At 47.8% G+C, this 20,998-nt stretch overlaps 1 protein-coding gene across 6 annotated transcripts in view; it reads right to left on the bottom strand.

Moving 5' to 3' along the window:
- CAB39 (calcium binding protein 39) overlaps positions 1-20,998 on the bottom strand; it is a 220,185-nt gene that overhangs the window by 164,228 nt on the left and 34,959 nt on the right. For all 6 annotated transcript variants that reach the window (XM_085635004.1, XM_085635001.1, XM_085635003.1 and 3 more), the window contains one exon: positions 12,852-13,006. In XM_085635004.1, the coding sequence (XP_085491130.1) occupies positions 12,852-12,965 (114 nt within the window). In that variant the 5' untranslated portion in view covers positions 12,966-13,006. The remainder of the gene's footprint in view (positions 1-12,851; positions 13,007-20,998) is intronic.

Raw genomic sequence — 20,998 nt, 5'->3', positions numbered from 1 at the left:
TGTCAGAAACGAGCACCCCCTCCCACTGGAGGAAAGACCCCCGGAGTAGCTAGTGTAGTGCTCGGGGAGGAGATGCCCTTAACTAAGGGAAGGGAGTGGGCGGGTGTCACTTTAGTGTCCCTGGGAGAACGGGAGATGGTTCCCAAGATCCAGGTGCCCGCAAATACCGCAAAGTATGGGCAGTGGATCACCATCAACGGCCAAAGAGGGGAGGCTCTGAGAGACACAGGAGCCAGTATGACTATGGTGCGTAGCCAGCTGGTGTCTCCAGAGCAGGTAATTCCCGATGTACTCCACCCAGCCGCGATGGCTGACGGCAGAACAGGCCACTATCCCGTGGCCGAGGTTCCCTTTGAATGGGGGGGGGTTGCAGGCTCACTTCGAGTTGCCGTAAGCCCTGCCGTGCCAGTCGATTGTCTGCTGGGAAATGACATGGAGCACAACGCTTGGAAGGAGGTGGAATACCGGACTCACACCGAGATGCTGGGTACACCTGACTGGGCCTGTGTTAGCACAAGGTCCGCGACTACCCGAAGAGGGAGTTCATTCCGGCTGGAGTCTGGAACAAAGGCCCAGCCAGCTGCCAGTCAAGGGAAGAACCGAGGACAGGAGGAGCCTGCCTCGGCGTCTCCACCCCGTAGGACGGATAGGCCACCGGAGGTGGTGGACCAGGAGTCTGCGGAGGGGGACGTTACCAACCTGGAGGACCTACCCATCCCGGCCGAGTGGCACGTGGAGGGAGGCCCGTTCAGGGAGGAATTCTGCCAGGGCCAGAGGGAGTGCCCTACCCTTGAGGGGCTGAGGCGACAGGCCGAAGCCCAGGCAGCAGGGAACGTTGAAGGGAACTACAGTGTTTACTGGGAGGATGGCCTCCTCTACAGTGAACCCAAGGCACCCCTACATGGATCGTCACGAGCCTCGGTAGTTCCTCAACGTTATCGAGCCTTCCTTCTGGAGTTGGCTCACGAGATACCATTGGCAGGACACCTGGGGCAAGACAAGACCTTCGCCCGTCTTGTCCCACACTTTTATTGGCCTCAGATGAAAGTGTCGTCCGATACCTACTGCCGGACATGTGTGTCTTGCCAAGCCAGTGGGAAAACAGGGGTGAAGCTGAAAGCTCCCCTGGAACCACTTCCTGTCGTTAGCACCCCCTTTGAAAGGGTGGGCATCGACATTGTGGGTCCATTAGATCCACCAACTACAGCTGGTCACAGGTTTATCCTGGTTCTGGTGGATCATGCCACACGGTACCCAGAGGCAATACCTCTGAGGACCATAACAGCACCTGTTGTGGCTAGGGCCCTGATGGGAATCTTTACCCGAGTGGGTTTTCCCAAGGAAGTTGTGTCCGACAGGGGGACCAACTTCATGTCAGCATATATGCGGGCAATGTGGAAGGAGTGTGGAGTGACCTACCGGTTCACCACTCCTTACCACCCCCAGACAAATGGTCTGGTGGAAAGGTTTAACAAAACCTTGAAGGGCATGATCAGAAGTCTGCCTGAAAGCCTGCGGAGGAAATGGGACGTCCTCCTACCCTGTTTACTTTTTTCCTACAGGGAAGTGCCACAGAAGGGAGTGGGCTTCAGCCCCTTCGAGCTTCTGTATGGGCACCCTGTACGTGGACCTCTTAACCTGGTGAGAGACGGATGGGAAAGAACTCCCAGAAAGCTTCCCCAGGATGTGGTGAGCTACATGCTGGCCTTCCGGAGCCAAATGGCTAAGTTGTGGAAGCAAGCCTCTGACAACTTGGAAGCCAGCCAAGCAGTGATGAAGGCGTGGTATGACCACAACGCTCACCCGGTGGAGTTGGAGCCTGGCCAGAAGGTGTGGGTGATCGAACCAGGAGAGCTTAGTGCCCTCCAGGATCGCTGGTCAGGACCCTTTGAGGTGTTGGAGAAGAAGGGTAAGGCTACCTACTTGGTGGACCTGAAGACCCCTCGTCAGCCCCTGCGGGTGCTGCATGCCAACCGCCTCAAACCCCACCACGAGAGGCCCGAAGTCATCTTGATGATGGTGACTGACGGAGGAGAGGACGTGGAAAGCGAGCCTCTCCCTGACCTGTTTGCGTCTCAAGAGAAGGATGGGTCGGTGGAGGGAGTGATTCTCTCCCCATCTCTAACTCCTGAACAGCAGGAGGACTGTCGCCAGGTCCTGGGGCAGTACTCTTCGTTGTTCTCCCTTGTTCCGGGTAGGACTCACCTGTGCGTCCATGACGTGGACACAGGAGACAGCCCACCTGTGAAGTCCAAGATCTACCGGATGTCAGACAAGGTGAAGGCCAGCATTCACAGTGAAGTCACTAAGATGCTGGAGCTAGGAGTGATCGAACCTTCTAGCAGCCCCTGGTCCAGTCCGGTGGTGTTAGTACCAAAAGCTGCACCACCGGGTGCCCAACCAGAACTGAGGTTCTGTGTGGACTATCGGGGACTGAATTCAGTGACCAAAACTGATGCTCATCCGATCCCTAGGGCGGATGAATTGATTGACCGGCTGGGAGCTGCCCAATATTTAAGTACCTTTGACCTTACTTCAGGGTACTGGCAGATCTCTTTGACTGATGGAGCAAGGGAAAGGTCAGCCTTCTCCACGCCCAATGGCCACTACCAGTTCTGTGTGATGCCCTTTGGGCTCAAGAACGCACCTGCCACGTTTCAGCGCCTGGTAAACCAGATCCTCACCGGAATGGAGAGTTTCTCTGCTGCTTATCTGGATGACATAGCCGTCTTCAGTAACAGCTGGGAGGATCACTTGCGTCACCTGCAAGCTGTTCTCCAGGCCCTGAGACAAGCTGGATTGACGATCAAGGCCAGCAAGTGCCAGATCGGGCAGGGGTCGGTAGTGTACCTTGGACACTTGGTGGGTAGGGGAGCGGTGCAACCCCTCCAGGCGAAGATCGAGGCCATCATGGCCTGGGAACCCCCCAAGACACAGACTGAGGTCCGAGCATTTTTGGGCCTCACGGGATACTACAGCCGCTTCGTGAAGGGGTACGGTACCATCGTAGCCCCCCTCACGGAGCTCACGTCCAAGAAACAACCTCGACGGGTAGTCTGGACGGAGGCTTGTCAGCAAGCCTTTGAGAGATTGAAGAAAGCCATGTGCGAGGCCCCGGTCTTACGGGCCCCAGACTTTTCCAAGGAGTTCATTGTCCAGACAGATGCATCAGAACATGGCATTGGGGCAGTGTTATCGCAGCTCAACGAAGAGGGTCTGGATCAACCCGTGGTCTTCCTATCCCGGAGACTACTTCCCAGGGAACAGAAGTGGAGTGCAATAGAGCGTGAAGCCTTTGCAGTGGTATGGGCTCTGAAGAAGTTGCGGCCATACCTGTTTGGCTCGCACTTCCTAGTTCAGACCGACCACAGACCCCTTCGTTGGCTGATGCAAATGAAGGGGGAGAATCCCAAGTTGTTGAGGTGGTCTATTTCCCTACAGGGGATAGACTTTCAGGTGGAACATCGGCCTGGAATGGACCACGCCAATGCAGACGGTCTCTCAAGGTATTTCCGCCTTAGTGATGAGAACTCCCAAGGGGTTGGGTAGCTCTCCCCACTTTCAGCTGGGGGGGACGCGTGTTAGACCTGTCAGCCCTTTGGGTGGTCCCTCCTCATCATTATTTATTTTGTCCCACTTTTGCCTCAAACCCTGTTTGAATTTTTCCTTTTTGGGAACCACCAGACTTTTTCGTGTTGCTGCAGATTCAGGGAGCCATTTTAGCTACCCCTGAAACTTCTGTCTGAGGGCCTGGAGCACAAAATGGTGGCCACCTGTGATATCACCAGCATCCACTGGAACCTACCAGCACCTTCCAGAACATTCCAGAACTCTGTGACAGTTGGAGGCGGTTTAGAATGTTGGGAGGTTAAGACAGAGTGTTGGCAGTTGGAGCTGGCAGTTGGCACCTGACTGGTGAAGAGAGAGGAGCACAACAGTGAAGGAGGAAGGAGTGAAGCAGCAGGGGTGGAAACTTGTGCCTGGAGTGGGGTCCATAAACCCACCCTTGATACTTGTCCCTACTGATGGATCCCAGCCTATAGCCCTGTGTGGGAAGAAGACAGAAGAAACTTATCCTAAGGACCTGGACAGCAGGAACAGGCCTTAGAACCAAGAAAACAGCAAGATTCTGACCTGAGAACTGGTTTCCCTGGAGTCGGGCGTCGAGTAGCCTGAAGACCTGGAGCCCGAGGTGGAGAAGCGGCGCTGACTGAAGTAGCAGACGTCGTACCCGGAGCCGCCTGAGGTCGTGAGAGGGCGCCGACGGAGGTCGTGAGGAATACCAGAGGTCGAGGAGGAAGTGAACCGAGGTCGAGCGAGCGGCGTCATCGGAGGAGTGAAGTCCGCCCTCCGGAGTCGTCGGAGACCGAGGTAGAGGAGCACCGGAGGTCGGGGGTGAGGATCGCACCCCGGAGTCGCCGGAAGTCGACATCGAGGCCAGGCCGGCTGACGTCATCGGAGCCGAGAGCGCCATCGGACCGGAGCCGCCCGAAGTCGACATCGTGGAGAGACTGCCCGACGCCGTCGAACCGGAGGTCGAGATCGAACCGAGGCCACCGACATCGGACCGGAACCACCTACCGGCGTCGTCAAAGAACTGACATTGTGCCGAGGCCGCCGAGACCGAACCGGAACTGCCTCACGGCGTCGACACGACTCCAGCGGCGTCGGAACATCAGAAAAAGGGCAGTAAGTGGAGTAGAGGGCGCCTAAGGCCCTGTGGAGACCTGAGAGACTGCTCTAAGGGGCTAGGGAGGTGCTGAAACCAACCTGACTGTGCAAGGGGTGAACTGGGACTAACCTAGAGAGGTTGTGTGGAGAGAGAAAGACAGGGCACTGGTATTCCCCCCTTTGATCTACCTCAGCTTAGGCCTCAGCCTTGTCCCAGCCAGGGAGTAGCCCCCCTCAAGCCTTCCACAACCCTACAAGCTGTGCCTGGGCCAAATCTGCCCTTAAGAATTGAAGTGTCATCTGATTACATGAGTGTTGCTGTATACTTTTAATTATTTATTGGGGGTACTGTATTTATTGAATTTTTACCTATTTATTGCTGCACTATATTTATAGGTCCACAGGACTTGATGGTGTACAATATTTATTGGTACAGTATTTATTGCCTCAAAGTATTTAATTGTCTGTATATATTGCACTTGTATTTATGCCCTGTTATTTATGATCACCCCTATTTATTTCATCAAACAGCCAGTATTTATTTGACCTGCACTATTTAAATTTGTATATTGTGATTGTCTTATTTATTTTTCCAATCAGCAACTAAGAGAAAAAGATAAAGAAGAATATTTTCATAATTTTTACGGTGTAGAGTCGTTTTTGGAACGGATGCACGCATGGTTATTGTATGGGTATATTGTATGCTTAGCACTGTGCCTGTTTCCTGACCACTCGAGCCAAGCTACCACAGTGTGTTCGGGGAGTCCACCACCACCCTGCGGAGTGGGAGTGGGCTGTTTCCAACACCAAGTGAGAAACTTAAGCTCAATTTTGGGAATTGGTTCAAACAGTAGTTTCATTAGTTGAGCTAGCACTAAATTGAGATGCCATTTGGGCAGAGGAGGCCGAATGGGAGGAAAAGTCCCGAATAATACTTTCATGAACGGTTTGATGATGTAAGAGGAACAAAGAGAAGAAGCATCGGAAGTGTGTCTGTATCGGGAGATGGCTGCAGGGGACCCTCACTGATGCATACGCCAGTCCTGATTTTGCAAATGAGAGTAGATAAGGCAAGACTTGTTTCGGAGAGGAGAGAAGAGGGTGGTTTTAACGTGTATGTTTTATTGGTGGACTCAGCTCCAGCCCTGGACAACAACATCCCTGCAGTCATGGGGAATGTCTAAATCTTGGAATTAACTGAAATCAGGTGCCAAGTATGCAACTGAACAGAAGCTGGATGTGGGTGCAGGATTTGTCCTTTGCTGAGGGTCAATAAAGTTGTTATTACTGGAAGGTGATAAGGCTTGGACGCGAGTAGCAGGGCTCAAAGAATCAGTTAAATTTTACTAGACCTGCAGGTCTAGTAACCTACAAAATCTCCTCGACCTAACTGAAATGCAATTAACCTCTGTCTGTGAAAGCAAGCAAATGTGACAAGTTAACAAGATTTAAAGACATTTTTATTGCTCATTTACTTTGTGAGCAATAAAGATGCCTTTAAATCTTGCTATCTTGTCACATGTCCTCTGCATTCAGAGAAAGAGGTCAAAAGTCAGTTTATTTTTCTACTCGCCAGAAAAGACGAGTAGGACCCAAAAATAGCTTGCCCTAATTAAATCTGGCTCGCAATTGCGAACGGATTTTTAGAGCCCAGAGTAGGAGTAGCTCCGTGAACCAATGCTGGTGGAGCCAACGTGGAGCAATGAGGATCAGCCAGCACGGTTCCCTTTTTATCTTCATTAGCAATCTGGAGAGGAGAGGGCATGGGGGAAAAGCGTAAAGAAAACGCATTGCCCAATGACCCACTCTGAGGTTCCCTGCTGGTGAAGAACCTGCATTTTTAGTTCTCTTGAGATGCAAAGAGGTCTAAGTTGGGCGTTGGACATTTCCAGAAGATGGAGTTGAGAATTAACTGATCGAGCTCCCACTCGTGATAGGTTTGTCCCATCCTGCTCAAGGGGTCTCTGCTAGGTTGTTTCTCACTCCTGGAAGATATTCCGCCTTGATGATGTGATGCAGTCCCTGATCTTTTGAGCCTCCAAAGATAGAATTGGAGACCTCGTTCCTCCCTATTTGGTGAGATAGTGAATGCAGGTGGTATTGTCTGTACGAATGAGGACATAGGATGCTCGTATTTTCGGAAGAAACGACTGAAAAGCAAGGAAAATTGCCCTAAATTCCAGAAGTTGATGTGCATCTTGGAGAAAAAGAGACTTAATTTGCCACTTACTTGAAGGTGCCCCCCCCCCCCCGCCTTCCAATGAAGCATCAGTGGTCAGAATGAACTCTGTTAGTGGAGAGAAAAAAGTCAGGCCCACAGAATGCTTGCTGGCGGACTGCCACCAAGGAAGTGCCTTTTTCCAAGATCGGAGTGATCTGAATAATGTCCTCGAGTGATCTGGTCACCTGAAGCCATTGCTTGCCCAACTGCTCTTGGAAAGGTCTCATCTTGAGATGTGCGTGAGGCAACATGAGGATGGCAGACAACATCATGCCAAGAAAGGACTTGAGGAGATGGACAGAAGAAATAGTATTGTATTGTAATTGAATTTGTATAGCGCTTACTACCTCTGACTAGGCGTCAAAGCGCTTTTTCAGCAAGGAGCACGCTACTCCGGGACCCATAGAGGATTAGTGTTGAATTAGTATAGTGAACCATGCAAGTAAATTTTAAGTGGTGGATGGTGTTTTGCCTTTCTGTGGATAAGAATGCCTTGTTTTGGAGAGTATCCATCGTCGCTCCGATAAAAGTTGTCCGTTGAGAAGGTGTAAGAACAGATTTTTGATAACGGACTACAAGCCCTACAGAGCGAAACAGATGTAGGCAGAAGGAAATGGCCTCCGAGGCCTGGTAAAGAGAGGGAGAAATCACTAGCAAATCGTCGAGACACAGGAAAATCTGCAGGCCTCCTAATTGTAGGTATTATGCCATGTGAGCGCGACATTTGGTAAAAACCAGAGGAGCTGAGCAGAGGCTGAAGGGAAGGACCTTGAACTGAACGTGCGGGCCTGCCATGGTGAAACAGAGAAGCCTTTGATGTTTGGGATGGATAGGAATATGTAAATACACATTCCTGTAAATCGAGGTTGAACAGAAAATCCAAATGGTTCAGGAGTTGTAATATATCCTGGAGAGTTAAAATGCGGAAGGATTTTTTCCTGTAGATATTTTTTTAGCTTTCTGAGGTCCAGAATGGGACGCCATTCTCTCGATTTCTTCTTCACAGGGAAAAAGCCAGAGTAGAAGCCATTCCCTTTTGAAAGCATGGAACAGATCCAATGGCTCCTTTGTGTAGAATGGTGAATACTTATTTCTTTAGTAACTCAAGATGGGTTGGTAGAGATATTTGTGGTGGGTGAGGAGGTGGTACTGTGACAAACTCTAGGGTATGGCCATATTTTATCATATGGAGGTCCAATCTGACTGTTATTTTTTGCCATTGACTGAAATAGCGTGAGATGAGAGTTCCTCTGGTTGAAATGATGGGGGGTGGGGGGGAGCAACAAGCACAGAGACCTTGTTAGACTGCACCAGTTGTTTAAGTCTGGGTTGCCTGGAGTATGCAGCCTGTGGTGGTGCACGATAGGTCTGTTGATGTGGGTAGGAAGGGCTGATTAAGTTATAGGCCTTATGTTGGTACTTTTTGGTAACCTCCATGAAAAGAATATGTTCCTCTACCACGGACTCCATGAAAGGGGGTCTTCCTATATTGGAGCGTGCCCAAAGCCTTAGCCGCCTCAGCGTCTGCCTTAATGGTCTGCAAGGCATCATCAATATGCTTACTGAAAAGTGCATCGCCACCAACAGGCAAATCTAGGATTGTGCTTTGCACCTCAGGGCCAAATGTTGGTTCTCTCAACCAACCTTCCCGCCCAAGGACAGTTGCTCCAGCGAGCTGACGAAAGGACAGAGAAGCCACATCCATGGATGCATAAATGATCTCTGAGGGAGACCTTTCTCCATCAAGAAGTATCTTTCTTGCCTCTATTCCTCTGGAAGGAGGTCCATGTATGGAGCGATATCGGACATTTGGTGGTTGTATCTTACTAAAATCGCTAGCACGTTAGCCGAGCACACTGTAGTGTCTGAGGGGGTGGTAAACCTTTTGCAAATATTATCAAGGCGCCTTCTTTCTTTGACCGGTTAAACGATCTAAGGCGCTGAAGAATTCCTTGACCTCTGTTGTGGAGCTTGAGTTATCACTGAGACTGGTTTTGGGTTTCCTACCAGACAAGCTGGCGCATCATTAGGAGCCTCATATTTTTTTATCTATTCTAGGCGAACTGCAATAACTGTGTAGAAGGTGTCTTCATAACCTTCACACCTTCCTTCCGAATATGGTCTATAATAGGTATTGCTCTCACAGTCTTCCGAGATAAGACTTTAAAATCCTAAAGAAAGCAGTCAGACTAGATGGCAGTCATTGATAGCTAAAAGCGAGAAGCTGCCTTTTCCTCTGGCAGAGAATCCGCTGTGTGAGGAGACGGGGAAGCAGGAGTTGAGATTACGAAATGTTGCCACCCATTGCCAGTTGGTCTTCTACCTAGAGGTTCACTTTCCTCTATCTCCCCGTCATCAAGGGGTATCATGCTGTTGGAAAGGTAAAACACTGTCACAGGTGACTTTCTAGGCGAAGGCTCAGAAATGCGTGGCGGAAATGTCAGTGGAGGTGGAAGAGGAGGTAGAGCTGCTCTTGTCGATGAAGGATAATGCCACAGGAAGGTGGACCAAGGGTTCACAAACAGGTTCCAAGTATTGTATTTTTGCATGTAGAGTGTGAATGTCCTGCTGATAACCCTCGTAGTCCTTTTCATCATCGTCCTGATATTTGACGTGAAGCTGAGAGGGACTGTGAGCAGGGCCAAACATGTCATCCTTATCAGACTCCTTCAAAAATGTTGGAGGTAATGCAGTAGCATAGAGTGCAATCGTGTGGTATAGATTGTTGTAGAGTGGAGTGAAGAAATTACCTCGATGGTGTCCATGTGAACGTCGTCGACGGATATAATAGTGTAAGTTGTAACGTTGACGGTCGTTTGAGGCCAGAAATAGCATACAGCTTCGTCGACAGTAGTGGGGTCTGTGTCATCGACAAGGAGGACATAATAGGAACTGATGATGAAATTATCGTCACCATCACAGACGATGCAGGAACTGTTGACGTTGTAGTCGACGAAAAGGATGTCGATGTGGAAGTCATCCTTGACTGAGAAGACATCCTCGGCTAGGAAGTAGTTGGTGGTGATGATACCTTAGTCGTCGGTGGAGCCACCATCGACGGCACAGCAAAGACCTTCGTCTAGGATGGATTTCTCGCCGACTAGACAGTCGACGATACAGGGGAAACATGCCCAGATTCGATTTCTGCGTCAACAGACACCCAGAGGATGGTGCCATCAACGATACAGGTTTTTTATAGACTGTAATCTTCATAGAGGTCTCTGAAGAGGATTTCTCGTGCTTAGAGATCAGATGGCTTTTCTCCTCAGTGGGAAATGAATGCTTTCCTTTTTGTGAGGGTCCTGCTGCTTCATGACGGGAATTTTGGAAGCCTTTTTTCAAGAACCCTCAGGAGATTCTTGAGACCCCTCACCCCTTTTAGATCTTTCCAGAGAGGTATGTGAGGCAGAGCTTGCCTCATCATCAGAGATGACATCAGATTTATTTTTCAGCCTCTGCAATCCACAACCTACCCTCTCGGTCTTTAAGGGTTCTGGTTGAGAAAGTTGTACAAATCTTGCAGTCCTTACTTTATGCTGGGAGTAGAGACAGTAAATACAGTTTGTATGGGGGATCTTCAGCATGCAGCCTCTTCTTACCGCATGTTCCACATGAACTGAAGGGACCTTACTGTGAAGAATCTGACATTCCCAAGAAGATATCTGGTAATTTTGGGGGGAAAATAAATGAACAGAGGTCAGGAAGACTCCCCGTCACACGACGTGTGGTAGAAAATCTAAGGAACTTAGCCTCTCTTGGGAGTGTTCTGCAGTGTGCCGTCGCCTGATTACCTATTTACTTTCAATTAAGTTTGGTTATTTTTTATAAAAGAAAGTAGATAGGCTATTGGAGAGGTGTGGTGCAGCGGCCAGGGCAGCTGACTTCGGAGCACAGGGTTCACGGTTCGAACCCTGGCTCTGGCGGTAGCTCAGCTCAGCGTGACTCTGAGCAATAGCTCACTTAATTTCCACGACGGCCCCCAGCGCCTTGAGACCCGAAGGGTGAGCAGTTTGCGCTTTACAAATACGGATTAATTTACTAATACGGATTAATTATTTATTATTTATTATTAATTTTAGTAATTTTAATGTATTATTATTTATTGCGGTGACTGTTCATTTATTATAGCCTACGATAGTATTATCTACTTCTTTTAGAAGGATACCGTGGGACTCCGACTATGACCACGGGGACGATTGAAGCATGTGAATCTATAATAGATCCAATACTGGAGAACGCAGAGTGGCATAGAATTCAGTAACGCAGAGTAGCGTAGATTGTAGTGGCATAGAGTGCAGACCGGAGTGGCGGCGCAGGGACGAGCGGAGTGGCGGCGCAGGGACGAGCGGAGTGGCGGCGCAGAGGAGTATTTTGGTGCAGGGCTGAACATAGTGGCAGAGTGGAGTATTGTGAAGTGGCATAGAGTGCAATTGCGTGGAGTGGATTGTTGTAGAGTGGAGTGGTGCAGAGCGGGTGGGGGCGAGGCAGAGCAGAGGAGTGCAATGGTGCATAGTAGAGCGGGGCAGTGCACTAGCATAGAGTGCAGTAGTGGCATAGAGTAGTGTAAAGTAGAGTGCAGTGGCATGGAGTAAAGCGGAATAGAGTAGAGTGGTAGAGAGTTCAGTGGTAGAGAGTTCAGTGGCAGAGAATGTAGTGCTGCACAGTGTGTCGTAGACTGCAGTGGTATAGAGTAGAGTGCACTGGTGTAGAGTGCAGTGGCGTTAAGTGGTGCAGATTAAGATGCAATGGTGTGGGTATAGCGTGCAATGGCATACAGTAGAGTATATTTTAGTATATAATGCAGTGCTGCAGAGCAGATTGGCATAATCTGCAGTGGTGTAGTGTATTGGTTATGAGAAAAGTGGTGTGGAGAGTATTGGTGGAGTGCAGTGGCATAGAGAGTAGCGGTATAGAATAGAGTGGTGTGGAGTGGTGTAGAGTGGAACAGAGTGGTATACACTGCAGTGGCATAGAGTGGATTGTTTCAGAGTATAATGAGGTGACTTAAGAGTGTCCTAGTATAGAGTAGATTGGAGTGGCTTACAGTGGTTTGGAGTAGAGTACACTGGCGTAGAGTGGAGCAATGCAGAGTAGAGTAGCATAGAGTTTGGTGGCGGGAACTGTTGCAGAGTAGAGTGACAGGGTGAAGTGGCATAGAGTGGAGTTGTGCAGAAAAGAGTGCAGTGACGCAATTTGGAATGGTGGTGAAGAGTAGAGTGCCATGGAAGATGGTAACGTGGAGCATGGATGGTATGGTAAGATAATGCCATCACAGACAACACATCTTCAATTGAAATGACCATTACATTTGAACTTGCATACAGTTTTACTGAGAAAATGGATACATCGCATAAACAATGTGTGGAAATGTCATCACCTTGTGAATGGACTTGATAGTCAGCACAGTTCATTTACAGATGTTTAAATGTTGTTGTGTGCTAGAAAGCCTTCCTCAGGTACTTCTCTAGAGCCAGCATGATTGTCACAAAAATCCTTCCAGTTGTAAGTCAGAGAAAGGAAAATAAACAGCAAGCTCCCAGCAAGATTCAGCTTGACATTTGACCGGTCTTTGAATTCACAACAAATGTGATAGGATAAGATCAAGACTTAAAGGCCTGTTTACTGTATTCTGCCACTAAATTGCTTTCTTAAACACAGTTTAGGCAATGAGAAATACAAACCAACTTAGAGAGCCTAAAGCTAATAAGGTCAGCAAATAGAAAGCCAGAAAATGTAAGTTACAAACCACAAAGCCATGGTTATCAATGGGCGGAATGCATTCCTAGGTCAACTTTCTCAAAGTCTCCAAGATGTCTTAGGCAAACCAGACAGCGTGGCTGCAACTTGAAAAACTAGCTAGGTCATTTATCGTTAAAAGCATACAGGTAAAAAGTAGCGGCCACTCATTCATGCTTAAATAAAAACATTGGTTATACATGCAGATGTTCATGACAAGTACCTTTTCAGCCTTTTTATCAGAAATATCTTGCTTTTCTAGCACTGCCATGCTTTCTTTCAGATTCTTCACAATATCCGCAGGAGATTTATGGGACTTTCCAAATGGGAACGGCATGACCGCAAGCTTGAGTTCCACACTCTAAACACCCGCTTCGCCTACATAACAAGAAAATAAAAAACAAGCATTCTTGATATGTGCATGTTCAGTATTAACAGGACACAGTTTCTAAATTATCTTTAATTTATAACATTATGCAATTATTTATTGATCAGCATCACAACCCAAGTATAATTCTAAATCAAAACAGTCATTGCTCAAAGAGGGCAGTTGCTTATTCAGGAGTAGAGTGCCTCACTTAGCCATAAAATTATTAGAAAATGTGTTTCAACCTCTCACATAAGGTGCAAACAGATCAAAAACCATGTACCTTGCCCACTCCCCCTTCCCAAAAAATGTCAAGTTTAGCAAAGCAAAGCATAGTCAAGGCATCAACAGTAAGTGAAATTCCTGAAAATGAAAGGGCCACAAGAACAGGGTTGATAAAGAGCTTAAACCAGAATACAATGAATACTGAAAACCAATTATGTTATGTTAGCAGTTTTTAAAGCACCTGGTTACTCCAATTTGGAGTGTCTCTGCGCTGAATTCTAATTGACAGAACTAATAACTGACATCGCTCCTATGTTAATGGGTGAGGCCCTTTCTAAAAAGCCAAGTTTTTAATTGCTTCCGAAAGAGAACTTCAGAAGCCTCTAATCCAAGATGGAGCAACAGTCGGTTCCATTGTTTACCAGTCAGGAACCTAAAAGTGCTGTGACCAAGACACGCTCTGCGAAATTTCAGGTTTCAGCTGATCTCAGGCACCGGCTAGGTAAATAAAGTTGAATCAATTGAAGGAGATAGCCTGGGCCTTTTTCCGTGCAGGATCCTGTGAACAAAGCACATTGCTTTGAAAGAAATCCTCTCCTCAATGGGAAGCCAGCAGAGTTTAGCCAGAGCTGACCCCGTTGGGGCACATCTGGGAATATTCAGCAGCAGACAAGCTGCTGCCTTTTGTACCCCCCCCCCCCCCCCGAGCATTTGAAGGCTCCTCCTAGACGCCCCAAGATAGAGAATCTTACAGTAATCTATCTAAGATACCACAAGAGCACACACTACTGTTCTTTTTGCAGAGACAGGAATAAGCCAAAAAACTTCTGGATCATTTTCAAAGTACCAAAACAAGTACCTACAAGAGTGGAGATTTGAGCTGCAAAAGATAGGGTGGAATCAGACCAAACTTATAGGTTTTTCACCTTCGAGTTAGGGATAGGCAGAGAGCCCAACTGATTTAGCCACCATAGAGTAGACCAGATGGACGGTTGTTTCCCTGCCACCAAGATTATGTTTTGCTAGCATTAAGGCTCAGGCAACTGTCCTTCATCCAGTTGGCCAGGTCTACCAGACAGTTAGAAATCGTCAGCCGCTTGGTTGTTGTCCTGAGCCAGTGTTATGATCAGTTGGGAATCATCAGCGTAGGATACGGTTTGAACCCCATGACCCTCAATAAGTTCAGCCAGAGGTCGCATGTACAAGTTAAACAGGGTCGGACTCAGGGCGGAACCCTAACGCACTCCCTGCTGCAGCAACTGAATTTTGGAGTTATGCGGTTGTTGGATGACCTGAAAGGTGCGACCCTGCAGAAAGTACCCTAGTCGGCCCAGCACAGTGCCCCTCACCCCTGAGTTCTGTGGCCTTTCTAGTAGCAGTCATTGGGAGACCGTATCAAAAGCAGCACTAAGGTCAATCAGGACTAGTGCAGCCATCTTGACTTCATCCGCCGCATGGCGGAGAGATTCGGATTCAAATAAGAGGGCCGATTGTGTACTTAAAAGTGGCCTGAACCCAGATAGAGACTCATGAAGTGCTTTTTCTTCCACAAAAATAATTAGCTGTTGGTTGACAAATTTTTCAGCAATTTTAGCAAAGAAAGGCATAGGTCTTAAGTTCTCAGGTACTGAAGGATCTAAAGTTGGTTTCTTCAAGAGTGGAATCACTGTAGCATGCTTCCACTCCTGAGGAACCTGCCCAGAAACATAGGATAGCTTGAGCAAGAGTACAGGGACAATAGCTTCACTGCCTCGCTCTAGTATGGCCGGCGACGCGGGGTCTAGAGGAGATCCAGAAATCACTTTAGGTATCAGGCTAATAGTCTCAGAGATGGTTTTTAAATTTGAAAAACTTCCCGGGACAGCCGTAGTTTTCAGGGCAGATTTAGCAAACTGAAAATTCCTAGCACTCTCAGGAAAAGTAGTATAGATAGGGTTTATCTTATCCAGAAATGATTGTGTGATCTGATTGCAGAGGGCAGTGGTGGGTGGAATGGACACAGCCGTACGTTCCAGAGGGGTCAGGGATTTGATTATCTGAAGAGTTACATCGAGGAAATGTTTGACTGCTCGTTTTTTTTTAGCGTAGACATTCATGTGTGCCTGCCTTCGATCCCTATGATATTCTCTCAGGTCAGCAAAGTAAGTAGTTTTATGGTGGTCTTCGTAATCTTTACGCCATATGTGTTCCAGGCGCTTACATGGATTTCTTCTTTGCCAGCAATGACTCTGTAAACCACGCAGCCCATGGTTGGAGCGCATGCTGGCGATAGCTTTCCTAAGAGTTAAAGCCTCTAGGGCCCAATTAATACACCCCATTATTTGCCTATTAGCAATATGAAGACAAGTGTTCAGTACTGGGGTTTCCTGTTTTAGTGCTGCCGTGAAGGATTTTGATGTGATAAGGGACCATTTGTGCACACTCCATTTATGGGTTTGTGCTGCTGGCAGGGGAGGTTCAGAGATACCAAAAGCTACCATATAATGATGCTACCAGCCCATCGGAGTCAGTACCAAGTTCAAATTCATAAAAATAGGGTCCAAAATGTGACCATGCAGATGTGTGGGCATCCGTACCAGTTGATTGAGCTGTAACAGACCAAGATCCTCCACTAAGCCTTTGGCTAAGGGACAATTGTCATTGCCAATGTTCAGGTCACCGACAATCAAAACATTTGCATAGTGTACAGCATAATCCTCCTTCCCTTCTTTTTTCTAGTCACAGTAGAAAAATATGACCACAGAATGTGCTCTCAATACACATCAACAAAATTATATATCTAAAACTTGAACCAGATAAGCCATTGTAACAAGTGGCCTTTAGAAACAAAGCCAGAGCCAGCAGGATCTGAACGTGCCAAAATGACTGTTTTGCTGGCTAAATGGTTTGACAGAGGGTCGCGATAGCTCCATGTCCTTCTAGCTTCGTCCTTTTGAACACGTTTTAAATGAGTTTATTCTTTGTATATTTCTTGTGCTTTCCATGTAAAAGGCAGGATTTTCTTCCAGAAAAATAAGCTTAAAACCCTCAAAAACTGGAAAATGTAATGGCCCCTTCAAATACAGGCATGTTATTGCTATGCTCCAATGGATCATCATTTGGCACCCTGCATTTGAACCTACATATCCTTAGTGGAGTAATCCTTAATATAAAGGAGGCAATTTAATATCAGTTAGCTGGTAGGCTGTAAAAGCAGTAAACCGGGATCAGGGTCATTATATTTCTAGTAGGAAAAGAGGGCATGTGACCCAAAATACTCTGGAGGACCCACAACATAAAACAAGCATTGTGCTGCAACGACTACGGAGAAGGAAAACATGAAAAATGGATAACAAAGCTGGAATAACGGCAGGAAGTTTTGTTCTTGAAATCTCAAGTTAGCTATCTTTTGGAGCACAGCAGAAAGACATTCAATAAAAAAAAACATATCTGACGGAGCCCGTCAATTTAGGAGGGGTTAAAACACTCATGGAAGAGGGTGGGGAAGGAGAAGAGATGGAAATTGTGTAATATATATACATTATATATAGTGACACACAGACTACCGTTACGTAATGTCAAAAGGAAGGGTAAACTAGGAGAATACATTTAACACAAGATGTAAAAGACAAGGAAAGAATAATGTAAACTAAGGAAATGGTGACAAGGTTTGTGTGCTTCAGAGGGAAGTATAAGGAGAACAAGAGCAATTTCTTGTATGGCTGCAAAGTCCCATTATTTGCAGCCAACCAGGACTTTTTAGGTTATATTATGATATTTTGTGCACTCTAAAGGCCATATCTCCACTGCACAGTAAAATGTTCACCTCCAAACACAAAGCATTTTTGAGCTCATGCTACCCACCAACATTAGCCTACATTTAGTAGGTGTGCCTGAAATGACAGTCTACAAAGATGCAACCTGTTGAATCATTCAGCTCATCATTTTAAAAACCTGGTTTCTGACAATAGCTGGATTTAGGGACGCATTACGAGTACGGCGGTCCATAGGACCGCCATACTCACGGTGGCGGTCCAACCACCGCCATACTGCAGGCCTGCCCGCAGTATTGCAAGTGTGGCAGTTAGATCGTAACAGGACAGTTGCTTCCAATGGGGGTCCAGGATCCCACGCAGTGGACAGGAGGCAGCAATATGCTGGTGGGGCTGCTGAGGCAACGCCGTGCATATTCTGAGTTGCCAGAAGTGGATGGTGTACAATCCTCCTGGGGTGAACTCAGGTGACCAATAGCCACACAGGGAAAAAAAACAAGAGGCTGCATGGACTACTATCTTCCCACAGGCAGGCGGCGGTGAGTCTCCTAGTGCGGCACTTGTGACTGGTATACAATTCAGCAGCCTCACTCTTCAACCAACAATGACAGGCAGGAAAGAGGCACAAAATGTCCACCAAACCAACCTAGATAAATTTGCCTGGAACAAAAACCAAAATGTGCCAGAAGGCCCTTGAGCCTCCACACAGTCTGACAATCGTGCATCCCCTGCTAAAGGCAAATTAAGCCTCCAAGATATTATGATGGCCCTCAAAAGAGTGCACACATCGCTTGAAATGTGAATAGAATCCATGACCATAGAGATATCACTTGTCAGATCAGATCTCGGAAAGATTAACACAAGAGTCACGGAAGTGGAAGAGACGAAAGCAACAAATCTATGTACAGACACCAAAACATTTGAGCTTTAAGTTCAAGATCTCCAAGACACCAGCAAGACGCTTGAAGCCAAACTCGAATGTGAGGGGGGGGGGGGGGGATCTAGACCCCAACAATGTGAGAGAATTATTGGGGTTCCTGAACGACTGGAAGGGCCATCAGCAGATATACAAGTTGAAGACCTAGTTTTGAAGCACCTCTAACACCGGGGCCTATCAAAATATTTCTCAGTCGAACAAGCACACCGAGTGCCGGGCGGACGACTCAGGCCTTGGGCGCCTCAAAGGACAATCTTGGCTTGAATTTTCAACTTTCGAGACCATGATGTAATACTACAGGGGGCCTGCAGTGCGCCTCCAATGAACTATGAAAATAGTACCATCACCTTCTTCCCGGATTTCACGATCCAAGTTCAGAAGCAGAGGCAAAGCTTTCTGGAAGTTAAAAGAGCCCTAGGAAACAGAGACGAAATGCTCTTCCTAGCGAAGCTACAAGTGGATGCAGAGGGAAAGGCGTGGTTCTTCCCTAGTCCAGAGGAAACTTGGGAATGGCTGGCAACAGGTGAGCGGCTCCAGCAAAGGCGTGAAAAGTACCAATGGCGACTCGGACCTCAATAAAAGGAGACCCAACTGACGGCACGCCGGATATACTAACACTTCCTTGAACTCAGTCCGCTCATCTCTGTGCAGGCACTGCACTATGGGGGGAAAGGGGGGGGGCAGAAATACACATCCAGACAGATTTCGCTTACAGTGGTGCCCATGAGGGGCCTACTGAGGCTGCGAAAGCAGCTGGGAAAATCTATACTTAATTGGTACAGTGCAAGGTTTATTATGCTGTACAGGGCGGGGCAGCCGGGATACCATCTCCTGAGTTGCCGTGGGGCAAGGACAACAATCACTCTGCAGTTTTGGGGATGCATGTATTTTGATACTATAAGATACACGGTCACATACCATCATTCAGTAATTGCCTCCAAGGCCACCCCGCAAACACGAAACATACCAAGTATGGGAGAAGAATTCTCTCTAGTACTGAGGCACGCAAGAGACGACACTTAACCCCAGGCTGCAGCTGCTCTCATGGAAGGTCAATAGCCTGGGAGTTAAATTTGAGAGGGCTTGTACTGCAATACTTTAAACAACGTCTGCCAGACGTGGTCCACCTGTAGGAAACACTTCTAGCGGGCAACTCCTGCAGGGCCCTTGACAGGTAAGCTATAAACTAGTGATGCACTTGGGCTTTACCTCTGGACAAAGGGGAGTGGGAATTCTTCTGTTGAAACGATTTACCTTTATAGTAGAACAGGCCTGGACTGAGGAACAGGGTAGATTTACTGCAATTGCGGGGAATTGGGAGGGGACGCCTGGCAACATTGTCTCGGTCTACATGCCACCAGCATTACATAACATAGTCATGCCTGACCTAAGTAAATTCCTACTGAACATGCCGGAGGGTGAGCTCCAAATAGGATGAGATTTCTACATGACACTGTGCGATCTTCAATAACGTCACCCCCGTAGAAAGCTGCCGCGAAGTCACTCGCAACTGGCAGATTTCTTTTTAGGGCTCTCTGGAATGTACATGTTTGGCACACCTGAAATCCACAGACAACACTACGCATTCCATTCAGGGGCACATAACAGTCCCTCACGCAGTGACTTCATTTCTACCCTTGCAGATAGTTTTCTAGTTTCGGAGATGTGCCTCACCTGGCACGGGGAATCTCAGACCACTCCCCTCTGTGGGCCTGCTACACGGTGGAGACTTAAGGTGCACGTCGAACCATATTTCTACACCCATGGTGCCTGAAGGATCCCCAAATACGGACAGAATTAGTGGAGACCATGGAACCCAATTTTAATGAAAATTCAGTGACGTCCTCACTGGTCTTGTGGGAGGTCTTTATAACCGTAATAAGGGGTCATGGACTCTCCCTTATGGTAGGCCACAAAAAAGACAAAAGGTAGGCAATGTAGATACTTGAAAAAGATATATTAGAACTGGAAGCTAGGCTACCAAGCGATCCCAGAGACAAGACCAAACACGCGCTAGACATCAAAAAACAAAACTATAGTGATCAGGCATGGGAAGCAGCTAGAGCCAAGCAGTCCGCGACACGGCATAGAATATATGAAATAGGAAACCAAGCAGGGAAAATACTAGCCTGGCTGGCCAGGCGAGAACGGGCCGACAGATGGGTCCGCGCATTCCACACGGAGAAGGGCGAGACCCTGAGCAATCCGCAAGACGTTGCAGAAGCTTTCACATAACATTATGCCCACATATACACTCCCACGGCCAAAGCTGCGGATTCAGAAGACCTTCTAAAAGATATCCATCTCCACACACTTTCCCCCAAAGACTCGGCATTGATGGACAGCGATCCTACTGCCGAGGAACTAATCTTGGCTAGCCGCAGTATTAAGTCGAGAAAGGCGATGTGGCCAAACGGCCTCCTGATAGAACTTTGTAAACTCACAGCCCTCGAGGGGCACCCCATCTACTTAAGACGTGCCTGGAGAGTAGGAAGACAAGGGGTGCTCCCAGAAGATCAATGACAGGCCTCTTTCATGGTTATCCATAAACCCGTCAAACTGGCGGAGGACTGCGCCTCGGACTGTCCCATCCTCAACTTAATGCAGAGACCAAAATACTAGCTAAGCTATTAGACTCCAGGCTGCTTCACAAGGGCTTTAAATTAGGGCACCCTGACCGACCTGGCTCCATGCCAGGGAGGAGCACTACCCTTAATTTGCGTTGACTCCATGGGGTGATAGGTAGGAAACATACCATACAGGAAGATGCGGTGAAGCTCTCCTAAGATACTCGTATGGCCTTCGAAACAAACAAATGGCCATACTCATTGCAGTCCTAGAATGAATGGGGTTTGGCCCCAATTTACAGGCTTGGGTTCGCCTCCTATACACAAGACCCATGGCACAAGCCGTGGTGAACAGGCGATGCTCACCCACCTTTCCCCTGTCGCTGCTGCTTTTTGCCCTGGGTCTCGAGGCAATGGGTGCGTGGTTCAGAGGGGACTCGCTGATACAGGGACACTGTTGGACAGAGGGATGGGAAGACCGACTATCATATGCGGATGACATTATTATATGTTGCAACCCCA

This window comes from Triturus cristatus, chromosome 11 (genome assembly GCF_964204655.1).
Source record: "Triturus cristatus chromosome 11, aTriCri1.1, whole genome shotgun sequence".
Taxonomy (NCBI): Eukaryota; Metazoa; Chordata; class Amphibia; order Caudata; family Salamandridae; genus Triturus; species Triturus cristatus.
Note: the sequence above shows the minus strand (reverse complement) of the source record. Positions and strands in the feature narration are given on the sequence as shown.